The 21632-nt window shown below is 38.1% G+C and overlaps 1 protein-coding gene across 5 annotated transcripts in view; it reads right to left on the minus strand.

Annotated features, from left to right (window-relative positions):
• The window catches only part of LOC139948592 (partitioning defective 3 homolog), a 91674-nt gene that overhangs the window by 25347 nt on the left and 44695 nt on the right, over positions 1 to 21632 (minus strand). For 4 of the 5 annotated variants that reach the window (XM_071946767.1, XM_071946766.1, XM_071946769.1 and 1 more), the window contains exons 7-17: positions 20078 to 20202; positions 18906 to 19031; positions 13092 to 13342; positions 12032 to 12171; positions 11378 to 11572; positions 10587 to 10787; positions 9843 to 10190; positions 9153 to 9284; positions 8202 to 8305; positions 6926 to 7034; positions 5967 to 6057 (exon numbers count right to left, since the gene is read on the minus strand). In XM_071946767.1, coding sequence (XP_071802868.1) covers positions 5967 to 6057; positions 6926 to 7034; positions 8202 to 8305; positions 9153 to 9284; positions 9843 to 10190; positions 10587 to 10787; positions 11378 to 11572; positions 12032 to 12171; positions 13092 to 13342; positions 18906 to 19031; positions 20078 to 20202 — 1822 coding nt within the window. The remainder of the gene's footprint in view (positions 1 to 5966; positions 6058 to 6925; positions 7035 to 8201; positions 8306 to 9152; positions 9285 to 9842; positions 10191 to 10586; positions 10788 to 11377; positions 11573 to 12031; positions 12172 to 13091; positions 13343 to 18905; positions 19032 to 20077; positions 20203 to 21632) is intronic. The other variant, XM_071946768.1, reaches the window with a different exon arrangement.

Below are 21632 nucleotides of genomic sequence, written 5' to 3' on the forward strand. Positions count from 1 at the left end.
AGACGTCGGTAAGTGATAATGAATTAAGATTACAAAATTGAGGGTGTGTGGTAGTTTAACAACAAAATTCCCATACCCTTTGTTATTATCAATCAAACACTCACAAGACACCAATTATAGCACTTTGTGTATCGAAGGAAAGAGGAGACACATATAAAAGTAAAATACGTACGAGGTTTTAGTGAGAGCAGCACGACATTCTGTATTTCCCTTCCTAGTCCCGTACTATGTACTCCATATATATAGCTTGTTGACCCATCACGTTTGAGACTCGGTTTAGATGTTAGGGCTAAGGCCCCAGTCTTCATTGCGCTCAACATCTGAAGTTTCATGAGAAATGGACGAGTACTACTAGCATGACAAACTGGTAGCTTCACTTCGTTTGGACACGCTACTAGCTCGATCTACTAGCAACTTCAATTCTGTCTATGGTAAAAAAATGTCTGTTGTTGCAAATGAGTTCTACCGATGAGTTCTACCGATAAATACGAACATCTTCAAATGCATCTTTGATGTCCTTATAAACAATTCACTTTGCTGAACTAGCTCGACCTACTAGCAACTTCAATAATCTCTCGTGTTAAAAATGTCTTCTGTTGCAAATGAGTTCTGCCGATAAATAAGAACGTCTTCAAATGCAACTTTGATGTCCTTATAATTACATCACTTTGCAGAGGAATGCTGGTCATTTTTATGGCAGGAAAGTCCATCCCATTCCACAGTCTGGTCTAAATTGATGGGTAAATCACTTTATCATGTTGTCAATCTAGAAGAATATTCAGCAACATTCTAAATCGCTGTCTTTCCAGCACAACCATGATGGGTGGTAACTAACGTAATTCCATGTCATTCTGATGTCATTATGATGTCATCATCTCAACAAACTTGACAATTTCTGCTGATAAAAGCTCAACCAATCTACTCCATGGCACAAACTAACAACCATCATTACACATGTTGGACATTCTTGCTTTCTTTACCAAGGTTGCATCAATGAAGACTTCTATCACTTTAAACAGCTACGTCGTCGTGTCACCATTTCATTGTGACGGTCAGTGCGTGTGTACAACAGGTAGTGGCAGTAAGGAATGGTGTACACAGAGTGTGCTTGAGGCACTGATACAAATATTTAGTATGCCACTGCTTATAAATGAAGGCATATTATTCCCCTCCATGAAACTTGAGAATCAAATAGATACACATTCACATATTACCATGGCGATCTGTTATAATCAAATTTGAAGTGTAGTCAACAGACTCTTAATCTGGTGGTTATTTATCATTGGGCTTTAACAAGACTAGCTGACGAAGCATATATCCAGGGTTGATACTTATACAATGCGTCCCCTGACGGTGTAGAGATAATTGTTTGTCGAATCAGTCAAGGTAAAAATAACATCCTTACCAAACGCTGAATATTGAATATAAATTAACGAGGAGAAAACGATACCGACATCAGATTGAAGATAGTATCGCACTTCTGAGATTGAAAACCTAATACCTCTAGTCCAAACCGACCTTTCAAAGACATCTGTTCTTACACTAGATTTACCTCCGGATAGATGAGGAGTCTATTTATTCAGACCTTCTCACGGTGATGTTGTTAACGCCACAGCTTTGAGATTCTCTAGGCCATGCTATTTTTATGAAAAGCCAAGTTGGCAATAACTTTCGCAGTAGTTTCTCAACGATCCTCAGAGAAAATTTTCAAAGGTTCTGCATGGTTTCTCTCACTTAATTTTCTCCTGTGTATAAAAGTCTAATCTTCATAGTCTCCAATACAAGCCAGTATTGGTGAAAGCCAGCCAGGAATAACAAGGTGTCACTTTGACGCATTGTACATCTAAACGTCATTGGACAAATTAAAGTAGTATTTCCCGTAGGAATGTAAGACGGTAGAAAGGTGATGTACAGCGTAATGAAAAGCTAGCAATCTTGTTTCAATCTCCCTCGAGCTTTGATGATAGTACGAGATTAATGAGTATCCAATTCACACAGAGCCTTCTAGGGATTCTACGGCAACATTTCTGCTTATTAGTCACAGATCAACGAAAAGGCGTTGGTTTTTTACGCTCGGCTGTCTGGAACAGTATCAATGTCTGAGATTTGAGATGAAGAATCGCTCCAGTATTGATTAAGAAGTATCCGATCTTAACTGAGAAATGCAAGACGTCACTGACTCAAAGAAGATCTTGAAGCCACATCAGTGAAAGTAGTTTCAGATCAGGTGACAATAGAGAGATGGGTCACATGACTCTGTTCTCACTGGTCGTTCTGCATACACTATTGTCAACCACTACACTCCGATAACACTCATCCTTCTTCAGAAGTTACAAACAAAACATCCCTCATTCATTCAGGTCAAACTATTTTAGTTTTTTCTCTTTGCTTAGCAATTGTAGAACATCAACTAAACAGAATAACACCACAATCACATCCAAAGTGGCGTGCATCTATGACCTCTTAATTGGAATCCAAATATTCTGAAGTGGTATTCCCATTATATGAGTCACTTTTGTACACAATAATTCCACTGCAAACATGCCGCAAAGATCCATGCAACAGCTATAATATACTTTGGTGTCATTTGGCCATCCAGCACAAACCACAATACTAGACACTCTATTGTCAAACCATCAACATAAAGCCACTAATTACAAATTCATAACCAATATGGAATCTACCACTCTACTGAGAGGAGTGAGTCCTGCGCTGCGAGCATGACCAATGATGTCATTTAGTGGAGGGTTCTTCAAGGAATAACCACCCAACCGTAGCATCAACCTTAGTTCCATTGTTTAAGGATGCCCTGCTGCGCTAGATACACTATACATACACTTATTAGATTGTGCCTAAACTAATTATATTATAGAGCTAATTATGAATTGAAGTTACTGCGTAGATGGAGGTGGACTTAGACCACTATAGAATATTGATAATTATGAAATAATTATAGTAAAAACCGTATACATAGTGCGCCTTTTCCCAAAGGATACAAAGGGACAGGTTGCTGGACGCTGGACGATTCCTATGGAGTCAGTTGCCATCACACATTGGGGATAGTGGCAATGTGGACACTTTTAAAGACTAATTGAAATTTCGTTTGTTTCAAACAGCTTTTCAGTCGTTTATTTCTTTTGTTTTCCCGATGTTCCCTCTTACCTCTGTTGATTTGTTGATGTTTTCTTCTTTTCATGCGCTTTGCGCACATTTTAAGGTGGATACATGCGCAATATAATTTTTTTTTATTATTATCATTATTATTATTATTATTATTATTATTATTATTATTAAAGTGCCGAGTATTTTTACTGCAAAGAGTGGGACGAAGTTTTGAATTATGGGACTTTAGCACCATGTAATGCTTTACCAAGTGTAAATGCATTTTGACAACATGCTCCTGGTTTGTGTGTTTGATAATTAATTAGAAAAGAGGGAAAACCCTTTTAAAGCCACTCTAACTGATTATGAGTCTGACAGTGTTGATTCAAACATCAACAGGTTGCTATAGAAATCAAGCGGCACTCCGCCAGTCTTTTGTTATGATAATAATATGATGTCATTCAAGCAAGGTCATACTGCTATTCCCCCTTAGTAATCCCAGTAACCATGGTAACATATGTAAACGCATCAGTGATCACCTTGGATTGATGTAGAGTGCCATTTTGTCTTGTGAGGCCGACAATGTGTCTCCCTCTAGTGTTTAATTAATTGAAACAGGAAGAGCTTAGGGGCCATTCATAACAGTCAATGTTTAAAAAAAAAAAAGATTTATTTATCTATTTTTCCAATTTTTTTTACCCACTCACACACCCCAAATTTCAAATATTTTTGAATATTGATTTACTTTACAATATAATCTATGCACTTACAGACACTGGACACTATTGGTAATTGTCAGTCTTCTCACTTGGTGTATCTCAACATATGCATAAAATAACAAACCTGAGAAAACTTGAGCTCAATTCGTCGTCGAAGTTGCGAGATAATAATGAGGGGAAAAAACACCCTTGTCACATGAAGTCGTGTGCGTTTAGATGGTTGATTCCGAGACCTCAAATTCCAAACCCGAGGTCTCGAAATCAAATTCATGGAAAATTACTTCTTTCTCGAAAACTACATCACTTCAGAGGGACCTGTTTCTCACAATGTTTATACTATCAACAGCTCTCCATTACTCCTAACCAAGTAAGGTTTTATGCTAATAATTATTTTGAGTAATTACCAATAGTGTCCACTGCCTTTAAGAGCAGAGTAATACCTCAAATGATATAGATATTTTAAATCAAAAGCTCTCCAACCAGTAGTTTTCAATAGCTGTTCCTGGCTTAAACACACACATCTGTTGTTTAATCAGAGATGAAACTGGCAAGCACATAAAACTTTGTACAGCAGTTGTTAGTTTCATCTTATGAGGTTCTGCTCTCTCATAAAATTGTTGATGAATAAAATATTATTGAGGACAGAAATTGAGGGATAAGATTGTCCAATTTTGTATATGCTTTTTCCCCTTTCCCCCCAAATTTTTTAACTGGATTTCGATTTTCAGTTATTTCTTTTGACCCACCACCCACAATTTCGACCCACCACCCACAATTTTTTGAAAAAAAAACAACGACTGTTATGAGATGGTAATGGTATATCAGCTCTAAGTTGTAGACATTACTTGATGCATAGAGCAACCTTGATGCTACAACAGGGCCCAGTTACATGTACCTTAAGCCAGTAAGCATAAAAACTTGCTAAGCAAAGAAAAATCTTACTTAACAGAAATAGGTTACAGGCAAAAATACATACAGTTTTGTGGAAAAGAGATATTATTATACATGGCTGTACACGCAAGTTTACTATTTAGTATTTATAGTTACTTCTTACATGGTTCTTTTCAGAACCAACACTTCTCATAGAGATTTACACAAAGTGCTACTACAACCCTCACCTTATTAAACTCCCACCATGCAAAGTTTCAAATCCTACTGAAGTAGTTTTGTTAGATTTAACTGTAGCTCATGCAAAGGTAACTTGGGTTTAGTTTGTAAGTAAAGGAGAAACTTGAGTACGGTGGAGATAGAGTTCACAGAGTGGGAAATAAGGGAGAAAGTTTTGCCGACAAGGGCAGGGGTTGGCTTTAACTTTTTCAGTCAATGAACTAGCTTGTCTTTTCAAAATGAATAATTTCTATTCTCGTAGCCCCTTTCCAAGAGTGGCTTTTAGCCTTGTGTGGAGCGAAACTTGCACACACATACTGCACTTTAAAAAAGAAGACCATCAGCTTTTTCACTTGTCTGTGCAATTCAAACTTGCCAGTCAAAATTTTGACTGGTCTTCCGGTGTTTTAACTGGCATCCACTGTTTAATTTTTGTATTATTAAAAAAAAAAAAAAGTTATTGCTTGTCGCCAGACACACAAGGCCTGAAGGCCACTTCAACGTGTGTGCTACAATTATTTTTTGTTCAGAGGCCGTTGCCACCTACTCCTAGGGCTGAAACAGGGTTACCCCCTTTACAGTCCATACGGATGTAGGCTTGGGTATCATCAATTTGAAGCCTGGCCCGTAGAGCAGAAAGCACTAACTCCCAAATTTTACGTAGCAAGCGTCATGACCGGGATTCAAACCCAAACTCTGCTGATCAAACACCAGAGCTTGAATCCGGTGCTCTTAACCACTCGGCCATGACACGCCTCCCTGTTAAGGGAGAATGCTGATAGGGAGAGATAACCGACTTCAACCACTACAACATAATCAAGAGTCGTTCTGTATGTTTATTTTACTAATTGGTATTGACTTATAAGATTATATATTTTTTTAAATGCATCTGGAAAAAAAAATACAAAAAAGGTTCGAGTCGGGTATGGAGCAAAACTGACTGACAAACCTAAACAATGAATGAAAACAAAGAACGGACAAAGCTCATGTGTGAAGTGGAGTTATGTGGTGAGATTACTATGACGTATTTGATCTTACCTTTATGTTGAGGTGATCCCTTAGGGTGATGGCCAGTCTTAGGAGGAACCTTAGGAGGCTCTGGTCCACCTTTCTTCTTATACCAAGCCATCTACAAACAAGAACATCAAAATATGTCATTTCTATATTAATTACCTTATTAAAAATACATAAGAATAAGTAAATAGGAGCAGCCAGTTTGGCTCAGTGGTTTATGTCCCTGCCTTTAACCTCTGTGGACCGGAGCCTTGTATGCGGATTCAGTTTTTCGATCCCTAACTGCGTGGCTTTTCCCTAAAGGGGGTTTCCCTCCCATGTATAAAACTGCAATTTCTTCATTGTCTTCTCTACAAAACGTTGATGTGATGTTTCCCATAGGATGCATTGCCGACAATATAACTCAGAGAAGCAGAAACTACATACAGTGTCCAAACATCTTCACTTTGACAATTTGTTCCCTGGGCACTTTGTACCTTCTTACAAGACACTTTGTACCTTCTTACAAGACACTTTGTACCTTCTTACAAGACACTTTGTACCTTCTTACAAGACACTTTGTACCTTCTTACAAGACACTTTGTACCTTCTTACAAGACACTTTGTACTTTCTTACAAGACACTTTGTACCTTCTTACAAGACACTTTGTACCTTCTTACAAGACACTTTGTACCTTCTTACAACCTTATGTCAGCCTGAACTCATCTGAACGATCAAGCCTTGTTACAAAGGTTATATTTGACTGACATAAAACAGTAGACGGAAGTTACAAAGTGACTCAGCTAACGGTACAAAAAGACCAACTAAAACAAGGGACGAAGTGACCCGAATGTACGGAGTGTCCAGGGTACGAAGTGGTAAAGTTACGAAGTGTCTGACATCCATATAGTGTTTCAAACATCTATATTACATGTAAAGGAAACACAACGATCCTCAATAAAAAAATTAAACTTGAAATATTTGTTTAAAACTGTTTACTGACCTGTTTAGTATCAAGAGATCCACCACCTTTATGACGCTCTGAGAAACTCCGTCTGGCAAAACTGTCTCGCTGGAACTGGTTGTATGGATCATCCACTGGGCTTGACTCACTAAGAAAATCAACAAATGATGAAATGAAGTTTACTTTTAGCAAGACTGGCTGTCTTAGTTTGATTCCAAAATAGGCATTCAAAACTAAATCATGACTTGTCACACCTTTGAAGGCAACCACAAATTATTTCAAACTAAAAATCTTGAGAGAACCTACGTGTGTTCTGAGAGTATCTGATTCCAGTATTGTCTGATTTGGTCCGAAGGGTTAATGAAGCCTGTCAACTGAACATTAGGATACTTGCATGGTTGGCTGATCGCGGAGGTTTGTCTGTTTATTGCAACACATTACACAGTACTAACCAATACTGGACCACAACTACTAACAAAGTATTAACAGGAAACAATTAACAGGAAACTGTTAATTGATTGAACAATAAATAGGAAACTGTTCCTTAATTGACTTAGTTAATCCAGTCTTCCTGTCCCATTACAGTACACTGTTTATCTCAAAAGTTATTCTTGCTGCCCAGGCTAACATCTTAACAAATGTAATCAATGCAAACCATTACTTTTGTGAAAATGATAAGTGAATGATTACAAACACATTTTCAATGCTATTTTTTCAACATTTAACAAACAAAAAAGGAATGAAAAAAAACACTTTCTTTGATAATAATTATTACTGAATTTAACATGTATTCACCCTTATATGAAACTTAGAACAAAGTAGATTTTTAAAATTCTAGCCGAAACCTATTTTGTAACCAGAGTAAACAGGACTAAATTGGGAGCAATTATCGAGGATTGCTGAAGATTGATTTGTGGAGGAAGTGTGTTAAAGCTGCCATTTTTTCAGGGTAGAGTAGAGTACGTCTTAAAACACCCCTTAAAAACATTGGACACTGTTGGTAATTGTCTAAAACCAGTCTTCTCACTTGCTGTATTCCAACACATGCATAAAATAACAAACATAAAAAATTTGAGCTCAATCGGTCGTCAAAGTTATGAGATAATATGAGGGAAAAAAAACCTTGTGCTTTCTGATGCGGAAAATAACTTCTTTCTCGAAAACTACGTTACTTCAGAGGGAGCCGTTTCTCACAATGTTTTATACTATCAACAGCTCCCCATTACTCGTTACCAAGTAAGGTTTTTGCTAATAATTATTTTGAGTAATTACCAATAGTGTCCACTGCCTTTAAATTATTGAAGATGTTACTCACCCTTCTTCATCTCTAGCTTTCTCCCAAGTATCCACCAGCCATTGAGGAGGAGATGGTGCTCTACCTGATGCTGATGGACTTGCTGCGGTTATCTTAGCAATCGCCTATAGAACAAATCAAATCAAATCAAATCAAATCAGTCAGGTTTCATTTTCTTTTACAAGGGGGTTGAATAAAGAATTGACTAGAGTGGGATTCCAACCAACGACCTCCGGTTTAACGTGCCGGCGCTCTACCAACTGAGCTATCTAGCCCTATATTTGCGGTGTCCCTATTTTGTCAATATCTCTGTTCAGGGTGCCAGTCAGAAGCCATACAACCGTTAACTGCCGTGTAGCCAGGGATCACAACCAAATTACGATACAACCTGGGAAGCGGCAGCCAGGGGATCACCTTAAGGTGACTTTTTGTTTCAGATATCAATATAAACCACAAGGGAAACTGACTGGGTAAAATTTCGTCTTAATTTCATGACAAAATTATCCAATGCTACCATACATTTTTTTCATTAATAGAGGTTTGCGATAGCACCATGTGAAAATATCTTTTGAGTAGTGTCGGTTCTTAATTAAACCAACCGGTGGGCGACAACTCAACATTTCGATCAGCTAGCCTGATCATCTTCAGCAGAAGACATGTTGTTGTTGCAATGGTTTGCGTCATCTGCAGTGTGAAGAAACACACAACTAAGAAAAGAACGTTTCAAGAAACTTTAGAGAAGCAATCGATGAAAGCATTTTCTTAATAGCCAGCATTCCCCTTAACAGTTGTCTGCTAGCCAAATGGCAGTTTAGTACATCACAAAGATACATTGATGGCAAATAATTTTTCAAATCTGAACTCATAAAACTAAACTTCTTGAGGACAACTAAAATACAGTTTGCTACATTACAGCTCAGTATTTTCTGCTTAACAGCTTTAAGACATTAAGCTTAAGTCTTCTTCTCTTACATCATCAATGTCGGCATCATCTATCATGACAATCTCCTCTCCCCCTTTAGGCATCGTTGGTGAAAGCTGAGACGTATCTTCAGCGAACCCATCTCCTCCTGGTCCAACATGACGATTCAATAACTGCTCTTTCTATAAGAGGACAGATAAAGCAAAATCTCAATTCTGAAATTCTTTGAAAATCAAGGAAATTTCTCTGAAAGAGTATAATTACATTTTACACCTTTTTAGCACAACTCTACAAAAAATAGTTAATGGCCGGACGTGTCGACCCTAGTAGAGACTCTGCTAGGGTTGAAACGCCAGGCCATTTTTTATTTTATTTTCATGTATACCATCGGTCCATTTGGTTGGTAAATTGTTTGCAACAGCTAATTCTTTTTTCTCTTGTATAAATATAGACGTTAAACCAATGTTTGTATGACAGATTGGTTTGTGCCAGATTGGCGTGAATATCTTGTGGGAATTTGCCAAGTTCACTTGACGGGAAGATCATCTAAACAAACAACAAACAAACAAAAAGTTGCACAATGAGTGCATCACAGAACTGAATTTTGCCTTAGAGCCACTCTTCAAAGTACATTCGTCCGTCAACATCATTTGTCATGTTTACATATTTTACATATTTTCAGTTTAAGTTTTGTTGATGAAGATATATTTTATTTGATCCGTCCCTACTACCTGACGTACCTCAAGTGCGTTGAGTTTATTCAACACTGGATGTCTGAATAATTCATCCATTGCTTCCATGTCCAACTCCACCCCACGAGATGAGATCGACACTGGACTACCCGGTCTACCCTCTCCATCAATCGACTCTGCTTTAGTCTCAGTCCCATGGTCTGAGGGTCTGGATGATGTAGGTGTGACATCACCAGGGTCTGTACGACGAGCTATCACGAGACGGATGTGAGAACGAGGGGATTTATCTCCCGCCATGGAGCGACGTAAGATGTCCATAGCGCTGCTGTTTGAGATACTGATGAGGGATTCATCATTGATGTAGAGAAGCTGATCATTCGGACGCAGTCTTCCATCCTGAATCAAATAAATAGTAGGAATCACTTAATCAATTAGTCCTGACTGTGCCACAGGTAGGGACTGAAAACCCAATCCAAATGCAAATTTCATGGCTCTGCTTGCTGTAAGTACAGAATCGGCGCTTACTGAAGCAGGTAATTCTGTGCTTACGGCAAGCATATTTCACGAGCTAGCGGCGAATTTTGGTCTCTGCGCGTATGTACTCCACTTCATTAGGCATTCTACGCTTACAAGGCTAGCGCAGAAATTTGGCGCTTGCACGTAAGCGGGGAATTGTGATCGTAAGCGCAGACTTCGGTGGTAGGCAGAGCCATGAAATTGGGCCCTGAACTTGAATCCAATGCCCTAAACCGCTCGGCCATGACACCCTACCCTATCTTTGTATTGACTTACTTTAGATGCAGCTCCTCCGTGAATCACACTCTTAATGAAGATTCCAAGATCTTTAGTTTCTCCATCTGTTCCATTGCCAGAGGTCTTTCCCTTAACGCTGACCCCTAGACCAGCTGACCCAGTGTCATTCAGTGGAATATCAAAGACAACTACTGCTTTGTTCTTAGCATTGGTGGGATCATCAGTGGTTTTCTCTTCAGGCTGTGGGTAAAGAATCAAGAAACCATCAAGTACAACCTTCACTACTTAAAGACACTGGACACCTTTGGTACTATCAAAGACCAGTCTTCTCACTTGGTATATCTCAACATAACATACAATAACAAACATGTGAAAATTTTAGCTCAATTGGTCGTCAAAATTATGAGATAATAATGAAAGAAAAAACACCCATGTAACACAAAAATGTGTGCTTTCATATGCTTGGTTTTGAGACCTCATAATCTATTTCTGAGGTCTCGAAATCAAACTTGTGGAAAATAACTTCTTTCTCGAATACTACATTACTTCAGAGGGAGCCGTTTCTCACAATGTTTTATCCTATCAACAGCTCTCCATTGCATGTTACCAAGTAAGTTTTTTAGGTAACAATTACTTTTTTTAGTAATTACCAATAATGTCCACTGCCTTTAATATCTGAACTCTAAATTCCAATTTTAGTTAAGCTCGTCATGAGAAATGGTATGAAGTTCAAGCGATGAATTGAAGCGAAGTATACTCACAAATTTTCAACAACAAAATCTTAAAATTATTCACAATCTGAACTCTAAATTCCAATTTGTTTAGTTTACCTCGTCATGGATGGGTGATGGTATGATGCTGTCAACACTCACCAATTCTCTGGGTAAGACCTTCTCAGGAGTGGCAGCAGCGGATCCAGAGTCTTGTCGAGAAAGTACAAGATTGACGACGCCTCCTAGTCTGACGCTGCGTAGGATGGAAACAGCTTCACTCTGTGTCTTACCCGTCATCTCAATACCATTCACCTAATGGAATTAATCACACAGAAATAATTCATTCATTCATTCATTTGTTTTTTATTCCAACTTGGAACACACCCCTTAACCCCGGGGAGGGTCACATCAACATTTTAAACCTGAATTATTTTAATATACATTGGCAGGAGAAAAATAAAGTCAACAGAGGTAATCAGACATTATGTTGGTTTTTTTAATTCATAAATATTTGTCACTGTTAGTAAACAGCTGAAAATGTGCATTATTTCCACTCACAAAGTTAAGCATTTGTTCCCTAAGAGCACTGTATTATGGACAGTTGAGTAAAATTGGATCTCAGTTTCAACCTCCAAATTTCTATGAGGGCAAATTCACTGTTCATATTCCATTCCTACATATCTCCCAATTTCTATAACAAGCTTGTGTCCTGTCTAGTCTTACCTCCAGCAGTCTGTCTCCTTAAACTGATTGACCCGATGCTAGTCTTACCTCAAGCAGTCTGTCTCCTGGTTTACATCTTCCATCAGCGATAGCTGCTCCTTTAGGCAAGATGTTCTTAATGTAGATTGGGTTCTTGCCTCCTACAGCGTTATCTCTCGTAGTAATGCTAAAGCCTAACCCCTGAGGACCTACAGAGATAAGATGGACAATGATTGAAAACAGAAATAAATAAATGTATCTGATTTGACTTCTCTGAGTGAATTCCTTGTTGGTCCTTGTTTGTGTAAGATTTGAAGCATTAAATGGTGAAGATAGATATTTATTAAATTTATTAATCAGGTACATCGTCAAATGATGTCTGTCTTTTAATTAAGTAAATCAATTATGGCTTCTTATAATTCAGTGACGCTCAAGGCAATTCAACATTCAGTATCTTCCTGCAAGATATTGTGGAGCTACGTTTTAGAAGTTTAAGACATATTCCCTTACACATAACCTTGGAACGGTTTACAAGGTGCCGTGCTGCAATATGCTGCCAATTAAACCAGGAACACAGGGGTGAATTCCTTCGCTTTTCGATAAGTGCACTGGGTTCTTTTACGTGAATTACACAACACACGGAACCAACGGCTTTGCATTCCATCCGAACGACGGAGCATGAGGGTTAAGTGTCTAGCTTAAGGACACAAGTGTCACAACTGGGACTTGAACCCACACTCTGCTGATCAGAAACTGTTTGTTTATATGATTTGAGGCATTGTATGGTGAGGTAGAATTTGTTCTTAGAGAACAGTCTTTCTACATTCTACTACTGCAGAGTAGATTTATCAGATTGTTCGGGAGACTTCTCAGTTCTGGAAGGTATAGAAAATTGGCTGAGGCTACTACTTCAGCTTATAGGTTCATAATTAACTGTTTAACTATTGGTCTCAACATTTCGACTAGCTTGCTCTAGACTCATCGTCAGAAAACTGTTTGTGGGTTTGTTTGTTTTATTTGTTTGTTTGTTTATTTACTTGTTTGTTGAAGTGTTTGTTTGTTTGTTTGTTTGTTTGTTTGTTTGTTTGTTTGTTTGTTTGTTTGTTTGTTTGTTTGTTTGTTTCCTAACCTTTCATTAGTTGTACATAAAGCTTTCTTCCGATTCTCCTAGTGTTAGTCGGTGCGATGATATTATGAACCTTCTGTGACTGAGACTCTTCTTTAGAGAGTGATGTCGCTGGGGCACGGGCAGGAACATCAGGGGGTACCCTCAGAGACTCGGCAGAGTGATTCTGATTATCATCTGATGGTTGTTTCTCACGTTCTACAGTAAGTGTCACTGACTCTGTACGCATCGCATCACGCAATAACTCCTGAGCACTGTTGAAACATAAAAAATAAAAAACAATGAATTAATGAAGAAAGAACGGACAATGAGCGCCTGTCACCAGGGTCAAGTTGCTACCTACTCCTGAGGCTGAAACAGGGTTACCCCTTTCACAGTCCGTAAGGATGTAGGCATGGGTACATTCACTTTAGCCTGACTGGAAGATCAGAATGCACTACCCTCCCAACTTAAAGACACCATAGTTAATGCTTTGTCTCCTCAAATTCAACTCATAGACATCATTATTTACTTAAAAGACGGTCCTACATTATCTTAAGCTTCTGTACATTTTTTGTCTCTACATTACACTTCAACTGTAAGCTCCCTATCTAGTTTTTGTGTACCATCTATGTTAGTTATTTTATGAATGCAACTTATCTCTATCAACGTCTGGGTAAATCAGCACTTGGTAAAGTTTGACATCGGTGTAATTTAACACCAATGCTTTTATTCGGGTGGAAAGTGTCCCATTAACAAACACTGTTGAAAGTAACACTTCGAATCATTCATCATGTATGACAGGTTGGATACTGATAACTAATACTACATTAGAAATATGACCCAGACAGTTTGAACTTCGTCGTGGGGTCGTAAGGCAAAGAGATTGATACCATAGTCTGTCTCATTGTGATAACATACCTGCTATAATAAATTCATTGTTAGGTTGTAAGACAATTAGTAACACCCAAGGAAATAAAGGTTTGGATGTCGAGTCATGCATGAAATGTAGAGCACTGAAAGGAGTGCACAATTGTCATAAATCACAACGCTATGCATGTCAGATATGCCAAGGGATTGTAAAGAGTTATATTTATGGCAACAATAACAAATAATGAAATATTTCAAGGCCAATTTTTAAAGCTTTGAGTTTCAACTCAAAAAGGTCCCTAAGAGTTTACAGGTGAGGTGACTGGGTTTTTTAATTTGTGGTTTCAACATTACTCCTTGGGCTTTGTAAGTATATCCAGCCATACATAAGCTCAACCACCAGTAGTCCAGCATTCTCCTGAAGACGAGCAGAGTATACTGTTCGAAACGTCAAGACCAAACCGGCTCATTTCAGAGCTAATACTCCTTCAAAAGAGATTTTTACTCATGGTTGTACCCGCAAGTATTTTTTAATAAAAAAAAGTATATTTAATAATAATAATTTATTGATCTTATATTGCGCTCTCTCCAGGACCAGCCTGTTCAAGGGCGCATGACAGTAAAAATCTCAAAAGATTAAGAAAATGACATACAATATTTATATTTATATTTACTCTTTGTAAGTATTGTCTGAAGAATAGAATATAATAATCCATTCAAACATGCCTCGAAATTGAACGAAATTGTCGCCAACAAACATGGTCGGCCATTTTGTGGTATCAAAATGAGTCAAAATTTTGACTCCATAAAATGGCCAACCAATGTTAGTTCGCAGGACTGTGTTAGGGAAAACCGTGCAATTTTGAGTTATACTTGAGTTAAGTTCTACTTTTAAAACATCTTTCTGGCCATATGCATTTCATAACAAAGACCAACACGCCAAATCCAAGGCAAAGGTCCCTTTAACTACAGTGTACACATAAACATGATGCAACTCTTGCTAGACATGGCAAAGTTTCAACTCTTATACGCCATAACAAACCCATCAACTCTAATATGCCCTAATAAACACGTTGTACGGTATACTGGATTCACCATTCACTGGCTCCTATCTAACACCATGCGACCTTGTACATGTAGGGTCAAGGTTCAAAAGGTCAAGATACATCATTTGGAAAACTAATTACAATGCTGGTGAAAATGTGGCTAAGTAATTTTGGAATATGCCCCAAGAGTCTTAACAACTCATGCACTAATGCCACTGGAAGTGCATTCCTCTATTATTCAAACAAGTTGTTTATTTATTTATTTCTAAGATATAAAAACAAGCACAGCATTTTTGCTACAACACAAAATGTGTTCAAAGATTCCGCTTTAAAGGTAGTGGACACTATTGGTAATTACTCAAAATAATTCAGCATAAAACCTAACTTGGTAACAAGTAATAGGGAGAGGTTGATAGTATAAAACATTGTGAATTAACATAGTTTTCGAGAAAGAAGTAATTTTCCACGAATATGATTTCGTGATCTCAGAATTAGTTTTTGAGGTCTCGAAATCAAGGGTGTTTTTTCTTTCATTATTATCTCGCTACTTCGATGACTGATTGAGCTCAAGGTTTGTTATTTCATGCATATGTTGACATACACCAAGTGAGAAGACTTGTCTTTGACAATTACTAAAGGTGTCAAGTGTCTTTAAGGCAAAGTATAGCACTTTGGGGTTTTTACCGTTACCTTCTGTAAACCCTGTAAGTTATTTGTAAATCTGTGAACTTTTTTTTTTGCTTTTCTGTACCGAAAGTGTCCAATGGCTTTAAAGCACAAATTCTATTTTAGGATTGCTCTCAGACTTCATAATTTGTTTTCTTCTTTTCTTAATATGGAGTCGCAATTGCGGAGCCATCAGTTAACGCGAGAGCACTGATCTCACGAGAGCAACATCAGCAAAAAGCTTTCGGGTGGATTTGTGAATGATGACTTCACAACAGGAGATTTAAAAATTTGGGTAACTATTTATGAAACCAGATATAAGTAGTAGTAAAAACAAAAAATAGGTGAGTTCATTTGTTATTGTAAATGCTACCTTGTTATAACATTGTTTTCTAAATTAAGCCCCCAAGTGGTGATCTTCTGACATTTATTGCAACTTGAGCGAGTCGCAACAATTCTTTTTAGATTTATGCATTCTGTCACCCTAGAATCTGTTTTAAAAACATGTTATACACGAAACCTTTCACCTACAAACTGTAAATATTGTGTGTAGATTATTTTCACTAGATAACTATTATTTGTTTAAGTCATAAAAATAAACAGTTGGTTTATCTTACTTCGGTTAATAAAGGCATTGCACACCTGTGGATTAGTGAGTCTAAACAAATGTCAGAAAGTTTCCTTTGTTATAAAAATAACATGGATCTGTTCTACTTCCTGCAACGTTAGAGCTTTTTTCAATAAATGCAAATGAATCCCAAGAGTGAACTAGTTCTTACAATGGTAAGTTGGGTGTTGTGGCCGAGCGGATAAGAACAAAGAATTCAAGCTCTGGTGATTCTGTTCAGCAGAGTGTGAGTTCGAATCTCAGCCATGACATTTGTGTCCCTGAGCAAGACATTTCACTATAATTGCTTCTCTCCACCCAGGGGTAAATGGGTATCTGTGAGGGCAGAGATGGTTCTTGTGATTGATTTAGCTGAGTAGTGCATTTGTTGCACAAGGCTGTATACTCCCCAGGGAGCTGAGATGGTTTAAGCAATGATTTAAGGCCCAGTGACCAGGGGTAAAAATGTTGGAGCGCCATAAGCGTCACTGCGTGACGAACCTGAGCGCGATATAAGAAGCCATTATTATTATTATTATTATTTTATTAAATTGCATTTATTAATTTTGGTTGTGAAGACAAGGAATCTCAGAAAAGCGAACTTAGATCTCTGTACTAGCCAAGAACCCCATGGAGAGAAGACAGGGAAGAAAGTATCAGTTTAAGATGTGGGAGGAAAACCCCAGAGAATTATTCCAGGGAAAACCCCCCCAGTCAGGTAGTGACTGAAAACCCAATCCACATAGTGCACCCCGTGGGATTCGAACCAGGGTCCTAGGGGTTTACATTTGCGCCAACGAAGACTATATAAAACATAATGAGAAACGGCTCCATCTGAAGTAACATAGATTTTTAGTAAGAAGTTATATCTCAGTACAATATTTGTAATTGATTTTGAGACCTCAGAATTAGATTTTGAGGTCTGCAATCAAGCATCTGAAAACACACAACTTCTAGTGACAAGGGTGTTTTTTCTTCCATTATTATCTTGCAACTTTGATGACCAAATTGAGTGCAAATTTTCACAGGTTTGTTATTTCATGCATATGTTGAGATACAGCAACTGTGAAGACTGGTCTTCGACAATTACCAATAGTGTGCAGTGTCTTTAAGACTAACCACTGAAAGGACCTGTCTACACATGTAAAGTCTAGTCCAAAGTCTAGTCCCCAGAGTGTGAACTCAATACATTAACACAATCACTGCCAGAGTTTACTACCGGTCCACTGCAGAACCAAACCACTCTATCTCTAGCTGACTGAAATACACAAATTTGATTTATTCATTTTTGTAATTTCATGGTGAAGAAATTACACCTCATATCCATCATCACTACACCCCAGCAAAGCTGCCTCAAGTCTTTAAAAATTCACTCAAATTTACACCTAACCAATTTACAGCTCAATTTTAACCAAATTTAACGCCAAATTTTTCTAACATAAAAGACGTCCACTATTGGCCGCCTGGTCACTGCAGTAATTTATCACCGACAGGAATCTTGTGATTTATGGCTTTTATAGGTGAGTGAGTTCACTGGAGTTTTCTTGACTGCAACTAAACCCACCCTTGCTCTCTTTTTCTAGAAGTTTGTCTTAATTTACAACCCTCTCCCTTGAAAGAATCTTGTACAATCCTTTAACTATAAAATAACATATCAAAATAACTCTGCAAAGTGAATGGGTTTGTTTGAAGTATTTTGTAGTAAACCAAAATGGAAACTGACTGGGTAAGTTTTTAACAGATTGGGTTTAAAAAAAGAAAAGAAAAATTGACTGAAGCGGAACTTCAACCGATGACCTCTGTATTTTAAATTAAATCTGAAGGATAATCGGATAATCATAATTACCTTTTGAAGAAGGCACAAAGTTCACATGGTTAAAAACTCATCAAATAATTCAAAAAATTTCTCCCTCCAAAAGAGAAAGCTGTGGTCAATAAATTCAAATTTTTCAAATGTGTATTTCTTTTTTCTTTTTTATTTTCAAAGCTTTTTGATCAACAAGAAAAAAAGTTTTTATTTTAAAAGGGCCTCTCACCCATTTTTTCATTTTCAAGTTCTCAGCAAATCCCATTTGACTAGCATAGTCTTTCACTAGGTATATTGAGTGAAGAGAATTACAACAACTGCATCAAGAAAATGCAGGGGCCGTCTTTACAAAGAAGTAAGATTCATCTGTTGATGACTTGCCAGCAATGCCATAGTGATTTGTATTGTTACATCATACTCTGCTTTAGCAATAAAGATTGATAAAAACACAGGGACACATTGCCTTGGATCTGGCGAGTTGGTCTATGAAAAGTGTTTGAAACCGTTATGAAATGCATATGGTTAGAAAGATATTTTCAAAGTAGAATATAACGATCCACACAAGTATGCCTTGAAATTGCATAGTTTTCCTCATATGTTGTGTGAAGTAAATGGCACGCCATTCTAGAAAGTCAAGTTTTTGATTCTGTAAAATGGCCAACTGTGTTTGCTCACGAAGTAAAAGGGAAAACCACGTATTTTCGAGGCATATTTTATGTGGATTATTATATTCTACTTTGAAACATCTTTCTAACCATACGCATTTTGATAACAAATGGTTCCAAATGCTTTTCATAGACCAACTGGACCGATCCAAGGCTAGGAATCGAATCAAAACTTACCCATCGAATGTCATTTCGGTGATGTCCAGTTTATTAATAGTGAGTATATGATCGCCTTGCTGTAATCTACCATCTCTAGCTGCCCTGCCTCCTGTCTCAATACCATGGATCACCAAACCATACGCACTGAATAAAGAAATTTAAAACAATTCATTCCAAATCACAGTGTTCCTCACAGACTTTACTAACGTATTTCTGATGCTGGAGTTTTAAAGTCGGTTATTGCTTGTCAGGTACTCATTTGATCATACAAAATGCCGTTTAAAAGTAGCCCGTTTGTCATTTGGTTGGCAGGGCGGCCAATAATTTTAGCAGGGCGGGCAATTCTTTGGCAGGGCGGCCTAAATTTTAGGAAGGCGGCCCGCCCTCCCAATTTACGTGTGTGAAGAACACTGATAATCATGTCATCTAGTTACTGAACCGGAATTGTTTTGAGTTGTGCAATTCATAATCGTTAATGTTAAACCAATATTTGTATGAGAGAGATTGGCTTTGCCAGCTTGAGCTAGATTGGCTTTGTCAGCTTGGCGCTTATATCCCCTGGTCACTGCATTGGTGCCCTTTGAAGCGATTGCCTCCACTCCCCCGGTCACTGCCTTGGTGCCCTTTGAAGCGATTGCCTCCACTCCCCCGGTCACTGCATTGGTGCCCTTTGAAGCGATTGCCTCCACTCCCCCGGTCACTGCCTTGGTGCCCTTTGAAACATCCTAGGTGAAATCTATTTAATGGATGTTAAATTTGCATCGGAGATAAAGAACGCATTTTGGTTTTACCCTCATACACCATGTAAGTTAGCACTGTATACAAAGTACTTTCCCGAGTTCTGTGAAAAAATCGCAGGCCTATTACTCAGGTGAGATTCGAACCCACGACACTTGCAAATCTAGAGCAGTGTCATACCAACTAGACCACCGAGATTGCCTGGTAGCTAGAGGCAGTTTGAATCCTATGTTTTAGCAGCGGGTACTGCAAACGATTTAATAGATGTTAAATTTGCATCGGGGATCAAGAATATTAATTTTGGTTTTCACCAATTGACACATCAATGTGATCTATTTAAAAGGTAACGGACTGTTCAACCTTGACATCCACACAAACTGTTTATTTGAACTTTGACATAACACTTAACAAAACTGTAACAGGTTGCCCTATGACCTTTGACCTCTACTCACCTGTCATCATCATTTTCAACTCGTGCAATAATCTGAATACCAAGTGGTGTTCCATCATTCTTTATAATAATCTTTTCCCTTTCCATATCATCATTGTGCTCTTCAGAATCCTTCCTTCCGTTTGTCTGAAACCAAAGAAACAAAACTTAAGACAAGAAAATAACAAAGTTTTTAGAGTAAAATACATGCAGCTCAAAAGGTGGCCAAACCAAATGTCGTGTGTACACCAGTGCTTGATCCAGCACTGGACCCATTTTCATGGCTCTGCCTACCGCCAAGTTCTGCGCTTACGGTCACGATTTCCAACTTACAAGCTAGCACTGAGTTTCTGCGCTAGCCTTGTAAGTGTAGAAAGCCAAATTTCTCTCCGCAAACCCGTGAAATATGCCTGCCTTATGCAAAGAATTCCCTGCTTCCGTAAGCAATGATTCTGTCCTTACGGTAAAGCAGAGCCATGAAACTGGGCCCTGATCAGCAGTCACCAAGCAAAAACCATTGCCATTCCTAACAAAACCAGAAACAACCATGTTGAATTGCATCTGGTCAACCATTTCGTTCACACTTGTTCGGAGAACCCACTTTGTATGGATCTGATCAACCAATTGCTTGATTCAATCATAGAGCTAGGATTCAGCCCAAACCATTAATTCTGGGTGGTAAACAATGGAATGTCAACTTGCACATTAACAACATAAACACTCTACTATATCCCTATGTGGCTGTAGGCAAGAAATCAGGTTTGTTTATTTAAGACAAGAAGTCCTACAAGACTTAGTGAAGAATGAAGACTGTTTCTTGGGATCAATCCAAACTATACTCGTAAGCTAGATCCTTGTCTCACTAATAAAGAGTCAATGATTTCAAAAACAGATAAAAAGGTACCAGACCACAATATGAAGGCATCTTTACTTTTCTTAACTTTGTCGTTTGTTAAGTAGGATTTGAAACTTTGCATGATGGATGTAACTAAGAGAGGTTTGCCGTAACACCGTTTGAATATCTCTCTTTGAGTAGTGTCATTTGTTGCATTTGTGGTTGTGACTCTGTCAAGTTGACAAGATTTCACCTGTACAAATGCAACCCATCTTGGCATGGAGCAATAAAACATATCTAGGGTTGTGGTATTTGCAACCCCGCCCCCTTCCCTCTAAACCTAAATAATGTCCAGGACTTCCACATGCGTCACAGGTGGTTGTACTTATCCACAACTCAGTCAAGCAGCATTTCATTATTTATAACTGGTGGTCAGGGGTATTTATGGCCATTGTTTCCACACAATTGAACTGTTTAAAGAAGAATGTTATTATTTATAGTTCAGTGATTTTCATTTAGCAATTACAAGTCTGAAGGAATGGGGATTCTATTTAGGCCCTAAACTGTAAAATGTGTGAACAACAATTTAACTGTGGACGCCTTTAAACAGAAAAACAAATTTAAGACATCTGGGCCCAATTCCATGGCTCTGCTTACCATAAGCAAAAAATTGGCGCACCTCTTTGCTACCAGCATCAGTACCAGGAGTTCTTTGCTTACACCGCTAGCGCAGAGACTCGGC

This window comes from Asterias amurensis, chromosome 16 (assembly GCF_032118995.1).
Source record: "Asterias amurensis chromosome 16, ASM3211899v1".
Lineage (NCBI taxonomy): Eukaryota > Metazoa > Echinodermata > Asteroidea > Forcipulatida > Asteriidae > Asterias > Asterias amurensis.